The sequence below is a fragment of the Lactuca virosa genome, chromosome 2 (genome assembly GCF_052849685.1).
Source record: "Lactuca virosa cultivar CGN04683 chromosome 2, Lactuca_virosa_CGN04683_v6, whole genome shotgun sequence".
NCBI lineage: Eukaryota > Viridiplantae > Streptophyta > Magnoliopsida > Asterales > Asteraceae > Lactuca > Lactuca virosa.
Genome location: NC_136427.1, coordinates 20738318 through 20764952, shown reverse-complemented (window position 1 = coordinate 20764952; position 26635 = coordinate 20738318). Strand labels below are relative to the sequence as shown.

The window sequence follows — 26635 nt, the reverse complement described above, 5'->3', positions numbered from 1 at the left end:
ATGAAAGCACCAAATGATAAAGCCTTGTTAGAGATGGCGAATCTCCAAAAAGAAGAAAACTATTAAAGATGAAGTGAGACTACTAACAGGGGCACTAGCTCTTTTATTGACTCAAGCATAAAAGACCAAGTCTTCGTGCTTAAAAATGCACGTGACAAACATGTGATGCTTCAATCCTAAGAACGTGTTTACCCTCCCCGTAGATGTTGAGATCGCAACCTCGCCAACAATTGCAATCGAGGCATTAATAGAAGGCTCAACAACCTCGAAAGGTGGAAAATTAACCTGTTGTTCTATTGGATTTGTAGTTTTGAAGTGGTAGTCAAGGAGACGTACGACGTTGATAGTCTACATAACTTTGTTTCAGAAATTTCGAAAAAAGTTTTAAGATAACACTTTAAGTATTGGGACTAGTCATTTTGGATGTTCGAAAGTCGCAACTGATGTAGTTGCGAGGATGGTGGTTAATTTTGTATTTGATGAAAGAGTGGGTCAAATTGTTAAAAACGTTTTCGACATAGTCATTTTGGTAGATATCCCATTATAAATTGTGTAACTGAACTATAAGAATGCTCAAAAACTACAAAGATAGGCAAACCATATGTAAAATAAAAATGAGAAAATGACTAGTAACCAACAGTAGTATACATGATAGAGACAAATTCATATGTCATCTCTTTATAACAAATTGATTAGAGTCAAATGGAATATGTAGCTCATAGTTAGTATATCACTATAGTGCTTTTCAAAAACCTTTGTTTTATTATTTCTCTTCCTTTATTTTCTTCATATTTTTTTCTCAATCCATTTCTACTCATGAACTTCATTCTGTTTTGTCTGTACACTTCTCTTTACTTTCACTATAACAAAGGAACAGTATATCTTCCAAAAAATGTCACTGTACCTGCAATCATAGCATTCGGAGACTCCTTATTGGATGTAGGGAATAACAATTATATCAACACTATGACGAAGTCCAATTTTCTCCCTTATGGGAAGGACTTTGTGGGTGGAAAGCCAACCGGAAGGTTCTCCAATGGGAAAACATTAGCGGACTTTTTCGGTACTTTTGTTATTACTTTGTCTATTGTTTTTGACAATTTTATTACAACTAGATTTGATACCCCGAATATATCAGGGACTAAATTAAATCATCAAAATCATCCAAAAAACTATTTTGAATCGACTTGTTTAGATTATCCACTTTTATAACATGGAATCAAGTACTTGATCATCTTAATTTTCATTTATCTTTTTTTCTTTTCTAAAATTGGAAAGTACATGCTTTATAGTCATATTTGGGACAAAATTAAATAAAAACCACAAATTAAAGCAAAATACATTAAAGCTAATTCTAAATAATCCACCAAATCCCTATTTGGTACAAGGAGACCCTTATCTCTTTGAGATGAGTTGGGACTTTAAAACGAAAAATATGTAATAGGATACCACACAACATTTAATTGCATATTCTTTGCTTTCAATCGGTTTCCCTTATGTTTGAACGGCAAATGGTTTCCTTTTTCATCCTGAGTTTAAGCATTTAATTCTATTGTTTGTCATCGAGAACTAAGGATGTACAAGAACATCGCAATGAAAACAAACCACTTAAATTGTAACAGTAACTTCAGAAAATTCAACCCTATAAACAATCAGTAATCGTTATCGAACCCAAACCTGATTGTAACAAAGTAGTTATCTCAAATTTGAAGTGGTAGAAAAAATTGAGAGAAACTAAAGGTGCCTTTCGTTGTGGAATTTTTTTTTTTTCTAGAAAACGATTTCACAAAATAGAGTTGAGTTAGAGTTTTCAATATCATGAGTTTTTAATGAAAACTTTAGAAAACTCGTTTGAAACGGTGGGATTTTCATTTTCCTTTTTAAAATTAAAAAAACTTTATAAAACATAAATATCACTTTTCTAAATTACATACAAATTGGAACACAAAAAATTTACATTTTTTGGAAATTTTTTGAAAACTAAATCAACCAAACGCGTTTTCAAAAATTTAATTTTCATTTGAAAATTTTCCACGACCAAGCACACCCTAAATGCCGGCATTAATGATCGAAAGAATCTATACCCTGTATATTATGACATAAGAACCAAATCCTAGTATTTTTTATCATCATTATTGACTAACTTTATTAAAACCATGTTATGGAAGCATGAACATACTGTAACGAATGCAAAAATCTTTATCCAGTATATTCATTAATCTGGAAAAGAAATATGATGTGAATAGTTAAGTCAATGAATATTAGATATAATCAAGTCCAATAATGCATGCATGTACTACTATTTATTTTTTTATAACTGACAACTGAAACTATTTTTATCAATTTATAAGCCAAGGCACTAGGAGTGAAGGAGTATGTTCCAGCATATCTTAACCCTTTCATAACAGATAAAGATCTTTTAACTGGTGTAAGTTTTGCCTCTGGTGGCACTGGGTATGATCCACTAACAGCTACATTATCGGTATGTATTCATATCTTTGGCTTACTAGCATTCATGCCTATCTTTTTCATTGCTAGTGAAACCAACTCTTATGTGTGTGTGTATTTATTTCTATTATCTTCTTATTTGTTTAAGTTGTTTTGGTGTATATGAATTAGTCTGTTATACCCGTAAAGATTCAATTAGACATGTTCAAACAATACATTTGGAGGCTAAAGAGGAAGGTTGGGGAAGAAGCTATGAAGAATATAATCACCAACAGTGTATTTTTTGTTTCCTCAAGCAGCAACGATTTCCTTGTAAATTACTATTCAGTCCCCATCAGAAGATTACAGTATGATATCCCTGCGTATAGTAATAAGCTTGTGAAGTGGGCCATAAGTTTTGTACAGGTAACTAATTTCTGTTAGTTTTTTTTTATGATTATTCACTGGATCCAAAAGTTCCCAAAAGAGTCAAAAAGGGTGTTAGTCTATTAGAACATATTGAGGCATTCCATCGCAATATGTACTTCAATGAAAATAAATATATAACTGGTATGAGAATAGATAACAAACCGATTCTGAAATTTCATAAGCTATGTGATGTTTAACATATACATTCACCTTTTGACCACAAACCAGTTCTGAAATTTTGAAAAATTGCGAAATTACCTTTTAATTACAATTTTTTGCAAAAGCTCAAAATTTGGTTTTTGAGAACTAACATTTCGCAAAATATAACAATCTCACAATAATATTACGAATTATGATGTCTTTTTTTTAAAGGTTTTTGACGTCATATATTGCCCTTGAAAAACCAATTTCGCAATTATAATTGACTAAGTGGAATATTGTGGTGATTTTGTGTATAATTGGTTATTTCTGGTTAGATGTTTTATCATATGCAAGGTTATTTTTTTGATTATCCTTAATTTCAATTATACAAGAATGTCATCTTAGGGATTAAAAGATATTATTTAAATTTGTTGAAGGATTTACACAAACTGGGGGCAAGAAGAATAGTGGTCTTTAGCGCACCCCCACTTGGATGTATACCAATTGAGAGAACACTGGCTGGGGGATCACAAAGAAAGTGTGTAGACAAGTACAATAAAGCAGCAAGGTTTTTCAATAACAAGCTAAAAGAAAATCTCCGGTTTCTTGAGAGGACTCTACCACATTCAAAGATTGCCTTCTCAGATTTCTACAATCCACTCATAAGCATCATTGAAAATCCTCGCCAATACGGTATTCACTAGATTTAACATAATGGTTTCTGGGTTATTCTCAAAAATGACCAAAAATAGTATATGATGTACTTAACAAAATTACCACCTCTTTAACCGATAAAATGATAATCAATTTTGTAACGGACGGAATAGCTAAATATTACTTGTTAATGGTCACATCATAACGAACCTTTTACTAATTTGGAAAAAAGGTTCTTGTACTAAAAAAACACTTATATATTATGAATACAAAATTGTTTTTGCGAAATATACAACTTTTCTTCAGAATTAATTTTTGAATGATTTTTCTATAAGGGCCCATTTAGAAAAGTAATATTGAAATTCCCAAACAAACTTGATAGTCGTTTTGTGTAAATGGTAATAAATTGTTATTTGGTTAAATACATCATATTATTTTTGTCATTTTTGTGATGATAACTTTTTGAACGATAGTTTTTTATGTATCATATATCCGTCTTGGTACAAAGTTAAATTATTTAAGTTTTCAACTTGTACTTTGTATTTTTTTAATCCACATTTGAGTAAGCTTTTAGTCTTTTTTCTTCTACATATCTAGGGTTTGAGGTTGCAAATCAAGGCTGTTGTGGGACAGGGAAGTTAGAGATGAGTTATTTGTGCAACGAACTTAGCACAACATGCCAGAATGACTCAACATACTTTTTTTGGGATAGTCTCCACCCAACTGAAAAAGGATGTGATATCTTTTCAAAAATTATACTACCAGATTTGGTGAAAAGTTTGTTCTAAGATTATGAAATTTATGAATAATGGAATGAAGCTTTATTTACTTATTAATACATGGAATGTAACCTCAAGTAATGGAAATGGTTTAGAATCATTCCAGATTTATAGATGAACACAATCTAATCTGAATCAAGATATAAAGGAAAGCAAACTGTAGGTGCGCGTAATTTTGAGATTTTCATCTACCAAATTCGGTTCCAATCTATAAGAGAGGTGGGTATGGGGAACGCCACAAGGGGCGTTATTGGGTGTTATCAGGTGTTATAACATGTGAACACCACCCCCTTACCTGTTATTAGACGTTATTAGCATTCACGTTACTTCCCGTTACCACCATAACACGTTATAACGCCTTTTTTTTTTTTGTCTTTTCCTAATAACACCGGTGTGGGTGTTGCCCACACCTACCAGTCTAACAACCGCATCTTAAGACTAGTAGGTTTAAACCATTTTTAGTAAAAAGTAAAATTTTGTGAAATAAAATTAAATAATAAAATAACATTATATTACCATTTAAAAATGAATATTGATCAAGTAACACTACAATAAATAAGGGCAACAACCGCGAAGCCATTAGCGGCGACACGTAATTTGCGGGTTACGTGCCGCCGCTAATAGTATGCGTCGCCGCTAATGACGTCGCCGTTAATAGTAGAAAACTACGATTCGTGTAAAAATAATATGGTTAACCGTGATCGTTGATCTGTACCAAATTGAACGGCTGAAAGCGATGTTCGCTCAAGGTATTAGCGGCGCCCTCAATGGTGGCGACACCGTCGCCGCTAATGCTCCAAAAAAATGCGCTATTTTTTCACTCATAAGGGCGTCGCTAGTAAAACCCTAATGTCACTGCTAATAAGCATCGCGGCTAAAGGTAATCACAGGTATACTCATCTTCGTCCACCGCTTTCTGTAATTTGTTTCTTTCACCATAGGTATTGTCGACTGCTGATAGCGAAACAGAATCACCGGCGACGCAACCTATATGACCCGTGACGACAAGAGCGCCATCACCAACGACGGAAGCCTCATCACCGGCGACGGGTGATTCCTGAATTTTATAGGTCATTCCTGATTTTTTTTCCCCGATTTCTTTTTTGTCCACTGATTATCTAAGTCATTAACTAATGATTTGGGTGTATGATTTTGTGTATTAAGCTTTGTTGACCTCTAATTTTGGGCTGTCATCACCACCACCAAAGCCACCGGATTTTTTTCCACCACAACACCACCACAACACCCCCACAGCACCACCACCATTCTGATTTCATTCCACCATAGGTTCTATTCTATTTTATGAAGTATTCTAATCGAGTTCGTCATATTGTATGCATTATGTACGTATGTAGTGCGTTTGGTGTATGGAAAAAAAATTGTATAATGTATATGTGTATGGAAAAAATTGAAAAAAAAGTAGGATGCAATAATGGAAAAAAGAAAAAAAAAGTAGGATGCTATAATATGTATTTGAAACATCCCAAAATACGGTCCGAAAATTTCATTTTAAATTATTAGTAAAAGCCATAATTATCAACCATTTCCTTCTTAAACAAAGACTGATATATCAAATCAGAGTGGAATCTCAAAACATATTCTTTTTATCAGAGTAAACATCCCAGGCTAAAACTTCTTGGTGTATGCTATGCAGTCATCCCGAGCTCTTCCCTCCGCTACCGGAAGTACCTGAAACCAAAACTGAAAACTGTAAGCACGAAGCTTAGTGAGTTTCCCCAATCTACCACATACCATACATAATCACATACTGCAAACACTGGGCCTAGCCCGCTACATCGGGCCCCGTCCGGCATCAGGCGAGTCCGGCATCAGGCCCCGCCTGGCATCGAGCCCCGCTCGGTATACATATCTGTTTCTACTAGGCCCCGCCTATCTCCGGGCCCCACCCGCTACATACATATAACAATAACATATAAGCATGCAAATGCATAACAACAATCGCTAAACTATAACTGCTATTCTCAAGGCCCCGCCCTTGCTCTGCTACTAAGGAGATATGGAACCCCGTCCACACTCAGTTTGTGATGAGATACGGGCCCCCGCCTACACTCATCTCCCTACTAGGCACATACAAGTATCACAAAGACAACAAGTATAAATAACATACACTACTACCTCGGGTACCACCCGACATCGAACCATTGCTCGGAAAATATACATATGATCCTTCCTCGGGCCTCGCCCGCTATCAGACTAAAATCAAGAACATATAAATTGCATCGGGCTAACCCCCGACATCGGATCTAAATCCGGTATACACTAACGTACATAAACGGGCCGACATTGGTGCCTTAGACCCGCTCCTACTGGAGAAAACTCACCTTGCACTGCTGAAGACTAGCTGAACACCTCCGACTGCTAACCCGCAACTCCTGAACTGCTGATCCTTCGAATTCCCGAACTAATAATACCAAAAGTCAAACCAGGTCAAAATTGGTCAAAGTCATCGGTCAAAGTCAAAGCTCCGAGTTGACTCTACTCGCCGAGTTGGCCCACCAACTCGTCGATTCCTACTATCCATACGAAACTCTGGACTTCGATCCAACTCGTCGAGTCTTCCTTGAGCTCATCGAGTTCACCTTCAAACACGTCGGGACCCTTATTCAACTGACTCGCCGAGTTCACCTTGGAACTCGTCGACTCCATCTTCATAAGTTAGGGATATTGCCTTAGACTTTCCGAGTTCGTTCCTTGAACTCGTCGAGTACGATGATCTTCAAGTCCATAATGAACCCAAACGGCTGAGTCCTCCTCTTGATTCAACTACCTCACACTGAAACATGAATATTGGGGGAACCAAGACCCGACTCGCCGAGTCCAAAGAACAACTCATCGAGTCCCCTAAGGTAAAACTATATTCAGATGATTTCCAAGCCAAACAACTTCTCCCAAAGGTAGATCCAACCTCCTAGAGCATGCTTTCCACGTAAAGTTGCAACCTTTATGTATGAATAATTCCCAAAAGCCAAAACTAAGCTACGAGAAAGGGTTTTGCTATGGAGGAAGACTTCAAGCCTCAAAAGCTTGAGACTTTAATGCATTAGGGACCTTGGAGAGTCCAGATCTGAAGTTTGCAAACTTTAGATCGTGCTCCATGCAAGCACTAGCCACAAATGTGCTAGAAAAGGCCATGAAGCTCAAGATGAAGGGATCTATCAAATGAATGCCCAAGGTAACAACTTGTTACCTTCTATTAGCTGCCAAATTGAAGTAGATGCTGGATCTAAACTCTCCTCCTCGATCTTTGCTTCCAATCTTCCAAGATATGCACCACAAAACAACCTTTAGCTTCACAATGCTCAAGAAATGGAGTTGGGTTGCTAGGGTTTCGTTTCTGGACTTGAGGGGATCGTAAGGGGCTGAGTGAGAGGCCTCATGTTCTTTAAATAGGGTACAAGGCCCGAATTTAGGGTTTCCCAAACCTTGGCCAACTCGTCGAGTCGGTCCACCGACTCGTCGAGTAGGTCACTTAACCCGCGACCCAAACCACGCTCCTACTCGTCGAGTTCCTCCCTGGACTCGACGTGTAGACCTCTTGACTTCAGGTTTTTTCTTTCCTTTCTTGACCTTCTGAATTCTAGATGTTACAACTCTCCCCCACTTAAACTCGACTTTTTCCTCGAAGTCCGCCACGTCTACTACCCTGCAACATCTCACCGCATACCTAAACGATACGTACTTTGCCTGCTCGTCCAGTCCTCGGAGGGCCGCTTCCTTTGGCCTTCTGTCCGGTCACTCGGCCAAACTAATCCTCGAAGATAATCATCCTGAGAGCACTCTAATCACCAATAATCTTGTAACACCCAAAAATTTCAAGACAATTTGAACCTTTAAAAACATTTCAAACCATTAAAATCATTACAACTTTGTTTCCAAAATGTATAATATCAGAGTTTTCCCAGAAACATAAACAAATCATGAGGAGCTATACGATCATCCCTTCGCCTTGCCGCGATCCCCTTATGTACCTGAAACAATAAACTGAAACTGTAAGCCTGAAAGCTTAGTGAGTTTCCCCCAAAATACCAATCAAATGTAACCATAATCATATCACACCCACAGATACAAATTCGCATGCATAATGAGCCTTCAGCCTGACTGGACCACTTCACATGGCCTACAGCCTATCTGGACCGCTCCCGAGCCTTCGGGATTACTTGACCGCCTCGCAGGGCCTACAGCCTATCCGGATCGCTCACCGGGTATGTTGGCCTTCAGCACAAAGCAGGACCGCCTCAACCCCACCCCCAATCAAACAAACATGTGCACATAAATATCATACGCTAGCTCATATCATATAATAGTCAAACCGATCTAACAAATCACTAATCAAAGCAACATCCCAATAACCGGGATACATACCTAACCGATCAGTAACATAGCATCATCCTATAACCAGGACACTAACCTAACCAGGTCACTACACATACGCATATCGCCATCCTAACTACCAGGATGTAATCAATAAACATATCATGCCATAACCGAATACAATCCATAAAGGGTCGGCCTTGGTGCCTTAGACCCTATTGATATAGTGAGGATAACTCACCTCGCATGTAGTGCTGAAGTACTACAAATCTTTGACTACTGTCTCCCCGAAAATCCTCCTCTATCACACCATAAATAATAAGTTAATTCCCATCATGACCTTCTTGACTAAATGCCCCTAAGATGCTCATATTTTCCCAAAATACCCCAGAAGTCCAATAGTCAACCCTTGGTCAAAGTCAAAGTCAACTATCAAGGTCAACAATCCATGTTGACCTCAACTCGTTGAGTACCATCAGCTACTAGCCGAGTTCCTAGCATAACTCTCCAACTCGCCGAGTCACTTGAGTGACTCGTCGAGTTCCTAGTGTCTGTGGTCGTAACTCCTTGGCCAACTCGTTGAGTTTTCCCCTTACAACTCGTCGTTTTCATACGTGTCCAAAGGTTGGGAAAACCCTAGTCGACTAGCCGAGTCATTCATCTGACTCGCCGAGCCCACGACAATCTTCATCGGACTCGCCGAGTCGTCCATGCGACTCGTCGAGTCCCTTCAGTCCTTCATCCATACAGAGGCTTTTTAAGCCATGCTAAGGCTCCAAATTGCAGATCCAGCTTCCCAAGGCATGTTTATGACGTAAAGTTGCAAACTTTACATGCATGCAAAGCTCTAAAGTCTTAAAATGACAAAACCAAGCTTATAAAGAAATCTTACACTTGAGGGAAAGCTCATGCTTGCCAAAGCTAGCAACTTTATGGATTTAGAGGCCAAGGAGAGCTCAGATCTAAGGTTGCAACTTCATATCTTGGCTCAAACACAAGAAAAGCTTCCAAAAATCTACCCAAATAAGATCTAACATGAAATGAGGCCAAGATAGCAGCTAAGTACCTTCAAAAGGGTGCCCACTGGAGTAGATCTCTGATCTCCATGAGTTCTTTGCTTCAAATCCCTTGTTCCCGAAGCTTTTCTCACCAAAATCCTTCTTCAAAGCTTAAAACCACCAATGTAGCATACACACACACAAATTAGGGTGTTAGGATGACAAGAGATTGTAAAGGGGAGGATGGGGAGGCCAATGATCCTTTAAATAGGGTGTAAAACCCCGGAAATTTAGGGTTTCATCTGCCCGCTCCTACTCGTCGAGTCCCTTCTTGGAATCGGCGAGTAGGTCACTAAAACAAGTGGACCAACCCGCTGCTACTCGACGAGTAGGGTAACCAACTCGTCGAGTAGACCTTGAAATCAAGAAAATCTTATATAATAAATCAATACCTGAGAATCGGGGCGTTACAATTCTCCTCCACTTGAACTAGACTTCGTCCTCGAAGTCTGCCGTGGTGAACAGCTCCAGATAGTGCTCCCGCATCTCTGCATCCGGCTCCCACGTCCACTCGGACACCCTCCGATGCTCCCACTGTACCTTTACCAAAGTTATCTCCTTTTTCCGCAGAACTTTCATCTTCCTCTCCAGTATGGCGACAAGCCTTTCCACATAATTCAGGCGCTCATCGACCTGAATATCATCCAACGACACCACTGTCTCCTGATCCATAATGCACTTTCGCAACTGCGAAACGTGGAAAGTGTTGTGGATCCGACTAAGCTCCTTCGGTAGCTCTAGCCTGTAAGCCACCTTGCCAACCCTTGAAATCATCCTGAACAGCCCAATGTAACGGGGACCCAATTTCCCCTCTTCCTGAAGCGAATCACACCCTTCCAGGATGAGACCTTCAGGAGTACCATATCACCCACTTGAAATTCTAGCGCAGATCAGCGTCTGTCGGCGTAACTCTTCTGTCCACTCTGAGCGGTCTGCAGTCGCTGCCTAATCTGCTGAATCTTCTCGGTAGTATGCAAGACTACTTCCGTCTGTCCCATCAGCTTGTGTCCGACCTCACCCCAACAAACCGGGGTGCGACATCTCCGCCCATACAACAGCTCGAAGGCGGGGCGCTAATGCTGGAATGATAGTTGTTGTTGTAGGCGAAATCTGCAAGCGGTAGGTGGGAATCCCAGCTCCCACCGAAGTCAATGACACACACCCTCAACATATCCTCGCGGGTCTGAATGGTCCGCTCGCTCTGACCGTCAGTCTGCGGATGGAATGTTGTGCTGAAGTGTAACCGCGTGCCCAGCTCCTCGTGGAACTTCTGCCAGAAACGGGAAGTAAACATAACATCCCGGTCGGAGACAATGGAGACCGGAACCGCATGGTGAGCCACGATCTTGCGGATGTACACGTCAGCCAATTTCTCGGCCGATGAACTCTCCCGTATGGCCAAGAAATGGGCACTCTTGGTCAATCGATCCACGATGACCCATATATCATCAAACCCTTTCTCCTTCCTCGGCAACTTGGTAATAAAGTCCATCGTGATCTGTTCCCATTTCCACATGGGAATCTCCAGGGGCTGCAGCTTCCCTTGCGGCCTCTGATGCTCGACCTTGACCATCCTACAGGTCAAGCACCTCTCGACGTAGCAAGCGATTTCTCGCTTCATGCACGGCCACCAGTAGCTCAAACTCAAATCCCGGTACATCTTGGTAGCCGTCGGGTGAATGGAGAAGTGAGACTTATGAGCCTCCTTCATCACTGTCTGTCTGACCCCTCCAGACATTGGAACCCATACCCGACCGCATCGTGTCAATAATCCTCGGCTATCCCGCACAAACCGGGTGTTCTCACTCCTAATCCTTTCCATTTTCCAGTTCTCTGGTCACATGCCCTCCACCTGAGCATCCCTGATCAAACTCACAAGCGGAGAATCCACCGCTATCCTCATACATACCGCTGGGGTGGAAGACCCAACGGACTTGCGGCTCAGATCTCGCAGTCGTAGTCCTTGACTACATCCAGCCACATGCGCTGCCTCATGTTGAGGTTCGGCTGATCACGGATGTGTCTCAAACTCTGGTGACCCGTATATATGGTACAATGGACCCCATATAGGTAATGTCTCCATATCTTGAGAGCGAACACCACCGCTCCCAACTCTAAATCGTGAGTAGGGTATCTCGTCTCATGCGGCTTTATCTGCCACGACGCGTAGGCTATCACACGTCCTCTCTTCATGAGGACCGCCCCCAAACCTGTGATGGATGCATCACAGAACACCACAAAATCCTCCACTCCTAGAGATGTCAAAAACCCCCGCGGGACCCCGTTCCCGTGGGACCTCGATACTGTACGGGACTAATTTTTTAAAAAATTCGGCAGCGGGAGCGGGGCGGGGGCGATATTAACTCCCGTTTATTTTCGGGACTGGGGCAGGAGTGAGTATTTCCGTCCCGTACTCCCGCGGGGGCCCGGTTTATATATATATATATATATATATATATATATATATATATATATATATATATATATATATATATATATATATATATATATATATATATATATATATATATATATATATATATATATGTTTATAACTTTAGTGATGTTTTATGTTTGATCAATTCTTGATTTATCAAGGGCTTACATGTTTGTTTATATACAAAAGTTATTAAAAATAGTATTTTTAGCCTAACACAAAGCAATTTTTTAGCAAAAAAATCCATTTTTAAGCCTATAAACCGGGAGTACCGGGGGAACGGGGGCGGGACCGGGGACGATGGAGGTAACCGGGGGCGGGACCGGGGGCTGTGTAAGCGGGGGATCCGGGGGCGGGACCGGGAGCGGGGGCAACAAGTGATTTCGGGAGCGGGGGCGAGGGCAACCATTTCCGCTCCCGTTTGGTCCCGTTGACATCCCTATCCACTCCCTCCGGGAGTGTCAAGACTGGAGACTCGCACAAATGCTGACGGAGAGTCTCAAACGCCCTCTGTTGTTCAGGACCCCACCGGAAATCCACCCCCTTCCTCGTCAGACGAGTGAGGGGTACTGCAATCTTAGAGAAATCCTGAATAAACCTCCGGTAGTACCCTGCTAAACCCATAAAACTCCTGATGTCCGAAGGTGACCTCGGCACCTCCCACTGCATGACTGCCTCGATTTTGGCCGGGTCGACCAAAATCCCCTCCTGGTTAACTAGATGTCCAAGGAACTGGACCTCTCGCAACCAAAACTCAAACTTCAAGAACATGGCATACAGCCGTTCTCGTCTCATAACTCCCAACAACTCCCTGAGGTGCTCCTCGTGCTGCTCCCGGGTCTTGGAATACACCAAGATATCATCCATCAACACGATGATCGAGCAATCAAGCATCAGTCTGCATAACCGATTCATCAGGGCCATGAATATTGTTGGCACGTTGGTGAGCCCAAATGGCATCACCACGAACTCGTAATGACCATAACAAGTCTGAAACGCGGTCTTCTCCACGTACTCCTCTTTGACCCGGGCATGATGATATCCCGACCTCAAATCAATCTTGGAGAACCAAGATTCACCATGCAACTGATCAAAGAGATCATCTATCCTAGGGAGTGGATAATGGTTCTTCACCGTCAACTTGTTCAACTCCCTATAATCAATGCACATCCGGTGCGAACCGTCCTTCTTCCCGACGAAAAGGATCGGTGCTCCCCATGGAGAACTGCTAGGTCGAATGAACTGCTTGCCCAGCAGTTCCTGGAGCTGTGAAGACAGCTCCTTTATCTCGGGTGGCGCCAACCGGTATGGCGCCTTAGCGATAGGAGTCACACCTGGCACCAGGTCGATCCGGAACTCGACCTGCCTCTCCGGAGGTAACCCTGACAACTCCTTAGGGAACACGTCGACAAACTCCCTAACCACTGGAACCTCTGAAAGCGAAGTCTGATCTCTCACCCGCGTATCTACCAAATACGATAGATAACCCGCACACCCGTGCTGAAAGTACTGCCGAGCCCTGGCAGCTGAACAAAACCCTAATGCCACTCTGGTGCCCTCGCCATATACAATCAGTTCTTCCCCACTTGGGGTTCGAACTACCACTCGCTGGCCCTCGCAATCTATCATGGCACCAAAACGGCTAAGCCAATCCATTCCTACGATCACACAAACCTCCCCCATGGGAATCTGTATCAAATTTATCGTAAAGGACACTCCGAAGATCTCCAACTCGCATCCTCGATAGACCGAAGAAGCAGAAACTCCGTGTTCGTTGGCGATAGAGACTCGCAACGGACACTCTAGCTCGCTCACTGGCACACTAACCTCCCTACTAAATGTCTGAGATACGAAAGACCGACTTGTCCCCGAGTCAAATAAAACCAAAGCAGTCAAGGAGTTCACTAAAAACGTACCTAATCCCAGGTACCACGGATAAGCATAAAACATATATAATTAATGAGATAAAGGATAGAAACATACCAGCAGCCACATTTGGTGCTACCATGGCCTCCTCCGTTGTAAGATGGAAGGCACGCCCCTGAGCCTTTGGAGGCTCTGCCTTAACTGGCCTCCCATCTGCAATCCTCAATGTAGCCGACGCTGGAACTTACGCCGGCCTGGCTGCGACCTGCGGACAGTTGGTCTTCACGTGACCAACCTGATGACAATGATAGCATATCCTAATATCCGATGCAGGGGAGGACTGGCGACAGTCCCTAGCATAGTGCCCATCCTTGCCACACTTGTGGCACCCACTACTCGCTCGACATGGTCCAGAATGACCCTTGACGCACTTTCCACAAGTGCAGCCATGCTGACCCCCGGTCCTAGAATCAGCGGTCTTAGACCGCTTTGGCGCCGACTGAGACTGTGTCGGGGCCTGACGCTGCTCCCTCATCTGCAACTCAATCTCCAACTCACGCCGCCTAGCGGCCTCCTGTAGATCCAGTAGAGTATCACATCGCTGGGTAGACACAAACTGACGGATGTCCGTCTTGAGCATGCTCAAATAACGAGTCATCTGAGACTGCTCGGAAGCAAACTCCGGGCAAAACATTGTCCTCTCAGTGAACATGAGGGTGATCCCCGTCACCGACTCCCCATCCTGTCTCAAACACAAAAACTTATGAGCCAACCGTTCCCGCTCGATCCGTGGAATGTATCGGGCGCGAAACATATCCGTGAACTACTCCCAAGTAACAGCAGCTCTCTTCTCATCAGTGTACGACCCTGTAGTCAACCTCCACCAGTCCTTGGCCCCGAGCCTCAGCAAGTTCAGGGCACACCTGACCTTCTGGTCAGTCGGACATGAACACGTGAAGAAACAACCCTCAACGTCAGATAACCACCTTATGGCTCTAATCGGATCCTGGGTACCATCGAATATCGGGGGCTTCGTGTTATCGAAGTCCCGGTACTGGAAGCCCCGACTGGATCCACCTCCTCTTGCCGCTGTTAGAGCTGATGCAGCTGCAGCGGCAACCGTCTCTACAAGGGCTGCGTAACACTCGTCAAAGTACTCAACCATAACGGTCTTAATAGACCCAAACATCTCCGGTAACTGCGCCCGGAACATAGCAGCAACCTCATCATGCAGAATCTCTCGAATCCTGGAATCAAACTCCTCTGTACCCATCTGCACCACAGGCTCAGGTGTTGTTGGCCCCTCCTGGCCTCCGTCTCCGTCTCCTGATCCTGAACCGGATCCAGTCACAAAGCGTCTCGTCATCACCATTCTGAAACATACCACAAGATAATAGAATATCCACATAAATAACTGGGAACCAACTCCCAACTAAACCCTAGGGGTTGTGACTTCCTTGATACGCGTATGGGTCCTGTGCTTTCAGTAGTACATGCCCATACTACCTTCCACACCTACCCATATTTGTCTCAATTATCACCACAATACCCTAACAATATACATAACATTAACGAGCGCTCAATCCTCACTCCTAGAGGAAAGCTAACTGTCTCACAACTGACCTACCGGTCCCACACAACTCACCCACCCATGAAACTTCCACCAAACCTGTAGCACTTGTGTATGCTAGCCATGCATTGATGGGTTTTGAGCATTCTAACACTCCTATGGTGTAAATGCAACCCTAGAAACCTTGGATCTATGTTTGACTAAGATACATGCAAATAATTATTTTTCCAAGGTTCTTATCCTATCTAGCATGGCATGGGGAACTTGAATCAAATAAAGCTAGTAGAATTACTTACCTTGTAGTTGTAGTTGATTGCTTGGAGTTTTAGAGCCTAGCACCAATAGTGTGGATGCCTCAAATGGAAATCACAAATCACCACAAACTTGGAATTTTGAGAGAATAGTAATCACCTTTCTTGAAATCGGCCCTCTTACTTTACTCACCACAACTCATGTGATTTCAAGAACCAAAGCCTCCTTTATATAGTGTGGTGGATTAGGGTTACATTCATGTAAACCCTAATACCCATGTCTTTTCATTTCCATGAGATTCATGGGTTAAAGCTCTATGGAGTATCCATGGACTTTCCATGCAAGCCTAGCCCATTCCAAATAAGCATTAGCCCACACTATATAAATACAAGAGCCCATATTTAATTAGTCATACTTTTGATCTCTAAATTAATTCTAGATTAATTATAGATCAATACTAATTAAATAATATGATTTTATATTAATATATTAGGACTTATAATATATTAATAAATCATAAGTTATACTATTCTCAAACGATTATCCATAAATTGTTCGGGTGAAGTGCAACCCAAATGGACCATGCCGGGTCGGGTCAAGTACATACCAAATATAGTTATGGACTTAGACACTATATCCAACAGTCTCCCACTTGGATAAGTCTAATAACTATAGTTGCAAGTATGACTTTAGGAACCGATCAGCAATCGTAGCTCTTTAAACTCTGTTGAACTATGAAGCGCCATTTTAGATAAGTGATCATATAATCCTCTGTTCTAGATTTCAGCCGGACAAATACATGGAACATGGTCTTGCTTATTGTCCAACATTTGTTTCCCGATTTCCGATTTGTTTGACATAGAACTTAACTGAACACATCAATTTAGTTCTGACCGGGCCCGGTACATAGGTCAAAACAAAATCATCGAGGGGCCCAGATATCGCTTCTAATCCTAGAAGGAACAGATAAACTTCGACTCATATGTTTGCTCTACTACTTGTTGAATTACACACAAAAGCACGGTTTATAACATCGAGTTACCAATGCGTTTTCGTGCAATCAATGCATAACCAACTCATAGGCAACAAATCATATCTCTAGGTTTGAAGACTTATATGATATTACCGTCTCACGATCACTCGAGATAAATTCCATGAAGTGAATCCAATACTCAGAACTTATGAGCACTCATGAGTGCTGTAGCCCCGCTTTGTCTAACATCTTAGACCTCTACAAGCCAACCCATGACAGTCTTGATTCATATCTACTTCCAACATATGACCGACTGTGGAGAGTTTGAATAATATGATATAAACCATAACATAATTATTCTGGAAGTCAAAACATGCAAAAAGAAATAATAGTAAACGATTGACAAGAGATAGCAACACTTTACTCATAAATAACAGCTTTTATTTATCATCAAATGTCAATTACATTTTACAAATTTCAAGATTATCTAACTACTAAAACTAATACCATCCTTCAGCCTTATGCTCCGAGCATGCGGGAGATGCTTAGCCCGAGTCAGTCCCTTCGTGAGGGGATCTGTTGGGTTCTCATCCGATGATACCCTCTTTGCCACGGGGATTCCTTCTTCTATTCGATGTATAATGAAGTGATATTTTCTGTCAATGTGTCTGGATCTCCCATGATCTCTTGGTTCCTTGGCTAAGGCAACCGCACTATTGCTGTCACAGAAAATCTCCATTGGCTCCTTTATACCTGGTACAACTCCAATGTCTCCGATGAAGTTCTTTAGCCATATAGCCTCCTTTGCTGCCTCGCTTGCTGCTATATACTCTGATTCACAAGTGGAATCAGCCACTGTCTCCTGCTTGGAACTTTTCCAAGTAATTGCCCCTCCGTTTAGAGTAAAGACCCAGCCCGACTGAGAGTGGAAATTATCCCTGTCAGTCAGAAAGCTAGCATCACTGTACCCTACAACTCTCAAGTCCTCACTGCCACCGAGGGTAAGGACCCAGTCCTTACTCCTCCGTAGGTACTTGAGGATATTCTTTACCGCAGTCCAGTATGCCTTGCCAGGGTTCCCCTGATACCTGCTAACCATGCTCAAAGAAAAGGCTACATCAGGTCGAGTACACGTCATAACATACATGATCGATCCTACAGCTGAAGCATAAGGTATTCGACTCATTTCTGCTATCTCAGCCTCAGTACTAGGGCTTTGTGTCTTACTCAATCTGGCGTTACTCTGGATGGGTAACTCTCCTTTCTTGGAGTTATGCATGTTGAACCTTTTCAACACTTTGTCCACATAGGTGCTTTGACTAAGTCCAATTAGTCTTTTACTCCTGTTTCTCAAAATCCTTATCCCTAGGATATAGGCAGCTTCTCCAAGGTCCTTCATAGCGAAACACTTCCCAAGCCAGGACTTTACTTCTTGCAGGGTTGGGATGTCATTTCCTATGAGTAGTATGTCATCCACATACAGTACCAAAAAGCTGACTATACTCCCACTAGCCTTGATATAGACACAAGATTCATCTTCACTCCTTGAAAAGCCAAATTCTTTGACTTTCTCATCAAAGCAAAGATTCCATTTGCGAGGTGCCTGTTTTAATCCATAAATGGATTTCTCGAGCTTACACACTCTACTGGGGTACTGTGTACTGACAAAACCCTCTGGCTGAACCATGTAAACATCTTCAGCCAACTTTCCATTAAGGAAAGCGGTTTTGACATCCATTTTCCATATTTCATAATCATGAAATGCAGCAATGGCTAACAGAACCCTAATAGACTTAATCTTGGCCACTGGTGAAAAGGTCTCATCATAATCAACTCCCGGAGTTTGAGAATAACCCTTTGCAACCAGTCGTGCCTTATAAGTGTGTACATTACCATCCATGTCGGTCTTCTTCTTGAAGATCCATTTGCACCCAACTATCTTACGATCAGGTACATTGTCAACCAAGTTCCAAACTTGGTTGTCATACATGGACTGTATCTCGCTATCCATAGCCTTTTTCCATTTAGCAGCCTCAGGGCCTGCCATGGCTTCCGTGTAGCTGTTAGGCTCATCCAGATTTACCAGTGTGTTATCACTGATAAGTGTCTCACCTTCTTAGTAATATGAAAACCATAATAATGCTCAGGTGCATTCCTAACTCTGGTGGAACGCCTCAGAGGTATAGGGTTTGAGGTTCCTTCACCACTTGACTCTTGAATTTCCTCAAGGTCAATTTGCCTCCCACTGTCTCCTTGGCTCATGAATTCTCTCTCTCAAAAGAATCCTCTTCTTGCTACAAAGACCACATTATCACTGGGTCTGTAGAAGATGTAACCAAAGGATTTCGATGGGTAGCCGATGAAAATACACCTTTCGCTTCGGGGTTCTAGCTTATCGTGAGTATCGCGTATCACGAAAGCCTCGCATCCCCAAATCTTGATGTGGTCTAGATTGGGAACTTTTACAGTCCACACCTCGTGAGGTGTTTTGGCAACCTTCTTTGTAGGGACTAGATTAAGGATATAGGCGGCAGTCTCTAAGGCATACCCCCAAAATGATATTGGTAGCGAAGCTCGACTCATCATGGAACGAACGATGTCCAACAAGGTCCGATTGCGCATCTCAACTACACCATTCAACTGTGGTGTCCTAGGAGGTGTCAATTGTGAGACAATCCCACATTCCTTAAGATAGTCAAGGAACTCAGTACTAAGATACTCACCACCACGATCGGATCGAAGCATCTTAATGTTCCTGCCCAACTGATTCTCCACTTCTTGCTTAAACTCTTTGAATTTCTCAAAGGTTTCTGACTTATGCTTGATTAGGTAGACATATCCATATCTACAAAAATCATTAGTAAAAGACACATAGAACCGATTAGCATCTCTTGTGGCGGTTCTGAAGGGTCCACACACATCCGTGTGTATGAGGTCCAACAAACCTTCACCCCTAGCACAAGTGCCAGTAAAAGGTGACTTTGTCATTTTACCAAGCAAACAAGATTCATAACTATCATCTGACTTTAGGTCAAATGACTCCAAGACTCCATCCTTTTGGAGTTGGCCTGTGCGTTTCTTGCTTACATGTCCAAGACGACAATACCATAAGGATGCTTTATCTAAGCTAGTGGAAGAGTTAATACACAATACATTATTTCCTAGATTATCTACAACAGATACAGTTTCATACACGCCATCACAAGGTAATGCTTTAAAATAAAGAACATTATTAAAGAAAGCATCAATACTACCATTATTATTATCAAAATAAAAGGTAAAACCTTGTTTATACAATGCATGAAAGGAAATAACATTTCTTGCCATTTCTGGCGAATAATAACATTTATTCAAATCTAATGTAAACCCACTATTTAGCACTAAGGAATAAACTCCTATCTTGGTGACATGTGAAGCTTTCCTGTTTCCCATGATCAAGTTTATCTTTCCCTGCTCCACATTCTCACTTCTTTTTAGTCCCTGCAAATCACAACATATGTGAATACCACAACCTGTATCAAGGACCCAAAACTTAGAATCAAGTGAGTTATTAGACAATATAGTGTATATACCTGCATGGTTGGGTTTTACTTTCCCATCCTTCAAATCTTGCTGGTACTTTGGGCAGTTTCGCTTCCAGTGCGACTTTTCATGGCAATAGAAGCATTCAGCCTCATTAGGGTTAGCAGAAGGAGTGACAAAACCTTTCTTGGTTTTGCTTGAAGAGGAGCCTTCAAGGGTCTTACCCTTGGTACCCTTAGAAGGGTTCTTTCTCTTCTTCCCTTTGCCATGCCCGATTGCCAAGACATTGGCCGCAGTTGGAGTAGGAGTAGGAGTAGTAACAACCGACTTACCCTTTAGACCACTTTCGGTGGTCTTCAAGAGTCCTTGAAGTTTGCTGAGGGTGACTTCTTCCTTGTTAATGTGATATGTCATGCGGAATTGATCATAACACCATGGCAAGGAGTGCAAAATGATGTCTATTGCTAACTCCTCAGGGAAGTTCACATTCAGCTTCAGTAAACGGTCCACATACCTTTGCATTTTCTGCATGTGGCCCGTGATGGGTTCACCATCCTTCATTCGGGTTGTTATCATGGAGGAGATTATTTCATATCGCTCTTGACTCGCACTTTGATGGTAGCGGTCCATCAAGTCCTGGTGCATCTCAAAAGGATAATAGTCCTCATAGGATTTTTGGAGCTCGGCTGTCATGGTGGCCATCATGATGCATGCCACTTTTGTAGCATCTCTTTTATGTACCTCATATTCAGCAAGCTCTTCAGGAGTAGCAGTTGGCTCGGGTACCTTCAGCTCCTTGTCGAGAACATATTCTTTGTTCTCATACCGAGTGACCATCCTGATGTTTCTAATCCAATCTGTAAAGTTGGACCCATCAAAGATGACTCTCCCACAAAGATTCATGAGAGAGAAGGAGCTAGTAGGGTTTGAGCCAGAAGCATTGTTATTGGAAGACATCTGAAAAGAAGAGGGAATAGATTAGATTAGTTATAGAGATAGTCCTTAACAAAACTTCCAAATGTAATATTAAGGCTAGGACCCAACACAATATTTTATAACTTAGAAGAGGGATGCCGTAATCTAAGCTATAAGATATTTGAAGGTAGGTGAATGACGATTCACCAATTTCCACCATGAAAAACGAAATATTTAATTAGGTTTTAATTGGTTTAGAAACTCCTAGATTCTTTGAGATTCATTGAACTTTCTTCAATGTCATGTTTCAATCTCGAGTGTGCCCTTCAAGTTTTGTGACTGGGATGCCGAGGATCACAAAACAAGGTGTGAAGTAACCATGCAAATTACTTGGTACCCTTAATGTATTACCCCTCAATCGATGTGCCGGTTAACCACACACGCTCCATCGATACTATGATAAACATTAAGTCACCCTTTACCTACCTTGTTAAGTTCAAATTAGTGTGTCGGTTAACCACACACGCTCCACTAACGACTTAAACAAAGTGTAAAGTGTAATTTCATGGATTAGCACCTTATTCACATTTTCCTAAAATAACTAAGATTGGGAATTCAATAAAGTTTAGTTACTTTAATATTATCATTATACTTTTAATGAGAATTTATAAGTCCTTGTCGTACCCGTTCGGCTAACGACCCTCCACCGATCAAGGAAGCGGTGGGTGAGAGTGGACACCCATTAAGTTGCCATTTTATAGGCAACAACCTTATACCCCCCTTATAGACCGGCTTCGTGAATGAGGTGTACTAGCGGTAAGACGACTTGATCTTATACATATATAAATATTATTAAACTTATAATATTATAAAGTATAAGGGTTGAATTTTAACTTTTAAAATTCTAGGGGTTGGAACTAAAGTTTTTAATATGACTTTACATGTTCCAAAACTTGAGGGCAAGTTTTGTAAACTTTCAAAACTTTTCATTTCTCATAACTTATGAGTTAATGGTTATTAAAAATGAAGACTCTTCATTTTTTTGTAACCTATGTGTTCTTTTAATGGTTATTTATAAATGTGACTTTTGGTTATCCATAACTTAAGAACTAGTTATGGACTCCATTAAAACACATAAAGATCAAGAATTAATCTAATCAATTATTAGCACATAATTTCTATGATCTTCTTAAACTCATATGTTTATGAATGTTCATATCAAAAATTTGAAGAATCGTAAATACATATACAAAACTTGAAATTTTGATACGAGCTTTTGAACAAAACTTCGATTTTCAAGTTTTTTTTTTTTTTTTTTTTTTTTTTTGCATCAAGTATCAAATAAACAAACCAAGCTCTAATACCACTGATGGGTTTTGAGCATTCTAACACTCCTATGGTGTACATGAAACCCTAGAAACCTTGGATCTATGTTTGACTAAGATACATGCAAATAATTATTTTTCCAAGGTTCTTATCCTATCTAGCATGACATGGGGAACTTGAATCAAATAAAGCTAGTAGAATTACTTACCTTTTAGTTGTAGTTGATTGCTTGGAGTTTTAGAGCCTAGAACCAATAGTGTGGATGCCTCAAATGGAAATCACAAATCACCACAAACTTGGAATTTTGAGAGAATAGTAATCACCTTTCTTGAAATCGGCCCTCTTACTTTACTCACCACAACTCATGTGATTTCAAGAACCAAAGCCTCCTTTATATAGTGTGGTGGATTAGGGTTACATTCATGTAAACCCTAATACCCATGTCTTTTCATTTCCATGAGATGCATGGGTTAAAGCTCCATGGAGTATCCATGGACTTTCCATGCAAGCCTAGCCCATTCCAAATAAGCATTAGCCCACACTATATAAATACAAGAGCCCATATTTAATTAGTCATACTTTTGATCTCTAAATTAATTCTAGATTAATTATAGATCAATACTAATTAAATAATATGATTTTATATTAATATATTAGGACTTATAATATATTAATAAATCATAACTTATACTATTCTCAAACGATTATCCATAAATTGTTCAGGTGAAGTGCAACTCAAATGGACCATGCCGGGTCGGGTCAAGTACATACCAAATATAGTTATGACTTAGACACTATATCCAACATGCATAACGCTGGACCCGATAGACTTTCGAATATCCAATCCAACCCTAAGCCCTAATCGATAAGAATAGAACATAAGGCCAAATCAAACATTCTTGGGCTATAAGATCTTAATTATGTACAGTCGTGATGCATACACAAGTAAACAGAGTAATGATGTCAATCTCATATAAAGAAACCCTAGGCTAGCAGGCTTCACGTAATCAGGCAATTCTATCATGTAATTCCTTAGGATCCCTAGCCTAGTACTAGCATGTTGTTCTAACATATCACAATATCAAATAACTGCATGGTATTTTGGGATCTACTTACTGGCTCCCGCTGATCGTACACTTCGCATCCTCCTTTCTTATTTTGAAAACCATTAAAAATTATTTCGAAAACCTTTTTCCTTAGTTTGAGACTGGATTCACACGAATGTTCCTCCAATTCACTCAAGCCAAGGCTCTGATACCAACTTTTAACACCCAAAAATTTCAAGACAATTTGAACTTTTAAAAACATTTCAAACAATTAAAATCATTAGAACTTTGTTTCCAAAATGTATAATATCCAATTTTTCCGAGAAACATAAACAAATCATGAGGAGCTGTACGATCATCCCTTCGCCTTGCCGCGATCCCCTGATGTACCTGAAACAATAAACTGAAACTGTAAGCCCGAAAGCTTAGTGAGTTTCCCTCAAAATACCAATCACATGTTACCATAATCATATCACACCCACAGATACAAATCAACATGCATAATGAGCCTTCAGCCTGACTCGACCGCCTCGCGGGGCCTACAGCCTATCTGGACCGCTCCGGAGCCTTCGGAATGATTGGACCGCCTCGCAGGGCCTACAGCCTATCCGGACCGCTCACCGGGTATGTTGGCCTTCAGCACAAAGCAGGACCGCCTCAACCAAACTGTAACACCCGGCCTCAGATACGCATTTAATTCAAGTCAACCCTCATATTTTACCCTTGGACTCGACGAGTTGGAGGCTCAACTAGTCGAGTAGGATCGACTCCGGGTCGGGGGATTAAGTGACCTACTCGACGAGTCGGAAGTCCTACTCGCCGAGTAGGAACTGTCTGATGGAAACCCTAATTTTAGGGTTTGTCCCCCTATTTAAAGAAACATAACACCCTTGTGGCCTCCGTTATCACTCCCTCAACGTCCAAAAAACCCTAACTCGCCACCTTGAGCCTTGTGAGTGTTTGAGTGCCATTTTTGAGTAACCTTGTGTGGTTTGAAGTTTGTGTGAAGAAGAGGAAGAAGGATGACTTCAAGAGAAGATTGTAGATCCAAGAACAACAACATTTTCTCCTCACTTTCTGGTAATCAAGCTTCATACTTGACTTGTAGTTTCTTAGATCTCCTTGTGGTTATTTTTATGGAGTTTTGCATCCAAGAAGCTTGATCTTTGGGTATTGTACGTCCCAAGTTAATACAACTTCAGATCTGGAACCTTGGAGGGTCCTCATGGCATAAAGGTGTCATCTTTATGGCCATGAGAACCCCATGTATGAAATAAACCCCATTTTTGGTCCTTTGAGCACAAAAGTCCCATGCATGTACGTAAAGTTCATGACTTTACGTGTTATATCTACTTAGGGAGCCCATATCTACCTTTTGCATGAGAGTTGTACATCAGAAATTGAGTTATAGTCATGGACGTTAGTCGACATGGCGAGTCGTTCTTGGGACTCGGCGAGTCGGGGGTTTGGTTCCCCAACCTATGAAGACGGACTCGGCGAGTCCAAGGCAATCTCCCAACCTATGAAGACGGACTCGACGAGTTGTTCATACAACTCGGCAAGACACGGACTTGTCACACTCATATGATGAAGATGGACACGACGAGTTTAAGGACGAGCTCGGCGAGCCATATGAAGATAGTCTTGATGTTATGTTTTAAGAGGAACTCGTCGAGTTCTTGCTAGACTCGACGAGTAGAGTCGGGGTTGGGAACAGATGAAAGAATAGGGAATCGACGAGTTGATGAACCAACTCGGCGAGTCAGGTCAACTAGGTGTTGACGTTGACCAGGATGTTGACTTTAGCCAGGGGTAAAATGGTCATTTTACCCTAAGAGTATTTATCAGTTTTTGACTAAGTACCTTTATGGAATTTTATAGTCGGAGAGTCGTCGGAGCAGCAGACAGAGATTCCCCACCCAGAGTTGCAGCAGTCAGTCACACGAGGTGAGTTTCCTTCCAGTAGGAACGGGTCTACGGCCATAATGCCATCCCGTTAAGTTGTAGAGTATACCGGGGTGAGCCCGATGTCGGGGTTAGCCCGATGCAGTTTAAATAATTTCGGACCTCGGTCCGATGCCGGGGGGGTCCCAAGAAGTAGTTATGTATGCCTGATGTCTTTGTGATTCATGCATGTTTATGTGTTACGTGTTATGTATTCCGGGGTAAGCCCGATGTATGTTAGTCATTATGCCATGTATTATGTATTTTGGGGAAAGCCCGATGTATGCTAGTTTATGTGTTATATGTTAATTGTTCCGGGCTTCGGTCTGATGCTGATTATGTGATTGTGTTATGTGTTTATGATATATGTTATGTTGTGTATGTGTCGGGGTAAGCCCGATGCCGGGGTGAGCCCGATGCCCGATGCGGTCGGATGCCGGGGTGAGCCCGATGCCGGGCAGGAGTCTGATGCCGGATAAGCCGATGTCGGGATTTGTCCTGATGCAGTTGGGAGTAGTCCACAAGTTATGTTATTTGTTATATGTGCTTCGTATGGTATGTGGTAGTTTGGGGGAGCTCACTAAGCTTCATGCTTACAGGTTCAATTTTGGTTTCAGGTACTTCCGGCAGCAAGGGGAAGAGCTCGGGATGATCGCATGGCACACACCACCTTCTTCAGCCTGGGAGTTTTACTCTGATATTTTGATATGATATTTGACATGAGATTTGATATGTGATAGATATTATGAGATTCTGAAACACATGGTTTATGATTTTATACTTTGGTGATGAGATTATGGTCTTAATAACGCTTTAAAAACGAAATTTTTGGGTTGTATTTTTGGGATGTTTCAAGTGTTGGATTAATGTCTAAGTCCATAACTATATTTGGTATGTACTTGACCCGACCCGGCATGGTCCATTTGGGTTGCACTTCACCGTCACAATTTATATGGATAGTCTT

The 26635-nt window shown here is 41.6% G+C and overlaps 1 protein-coding gene across 1 annotated transcript; it reads left to right on the top strand.

The window, feature by feature from the left end:
• Positions 1-727: 727 nt before the first annotated feature.
• LOC145156265 (GDSL esterase/lipase EXL3-like) lies at positions 728-4498 on the top strand. The gene is made up of 5 exons (XM_079075703.1): positions 728-1063; positions 2352-2482; positions 2620-2853; positions 3435-3690; positions 4249-4498. Exons 1-5 carry the CDS (start codon positions 817-819, stop codon positions 4437-4439), a joined length of 1059 nt encoding a protein of 352 aa, XP_078931829.1. The 5' UTR covers positions 728-816; the 3' UTR covers positions 4440-4498.
• The last annotated feature ends 22137 nt before the right edge of the window (positions 4499-26635 follow it).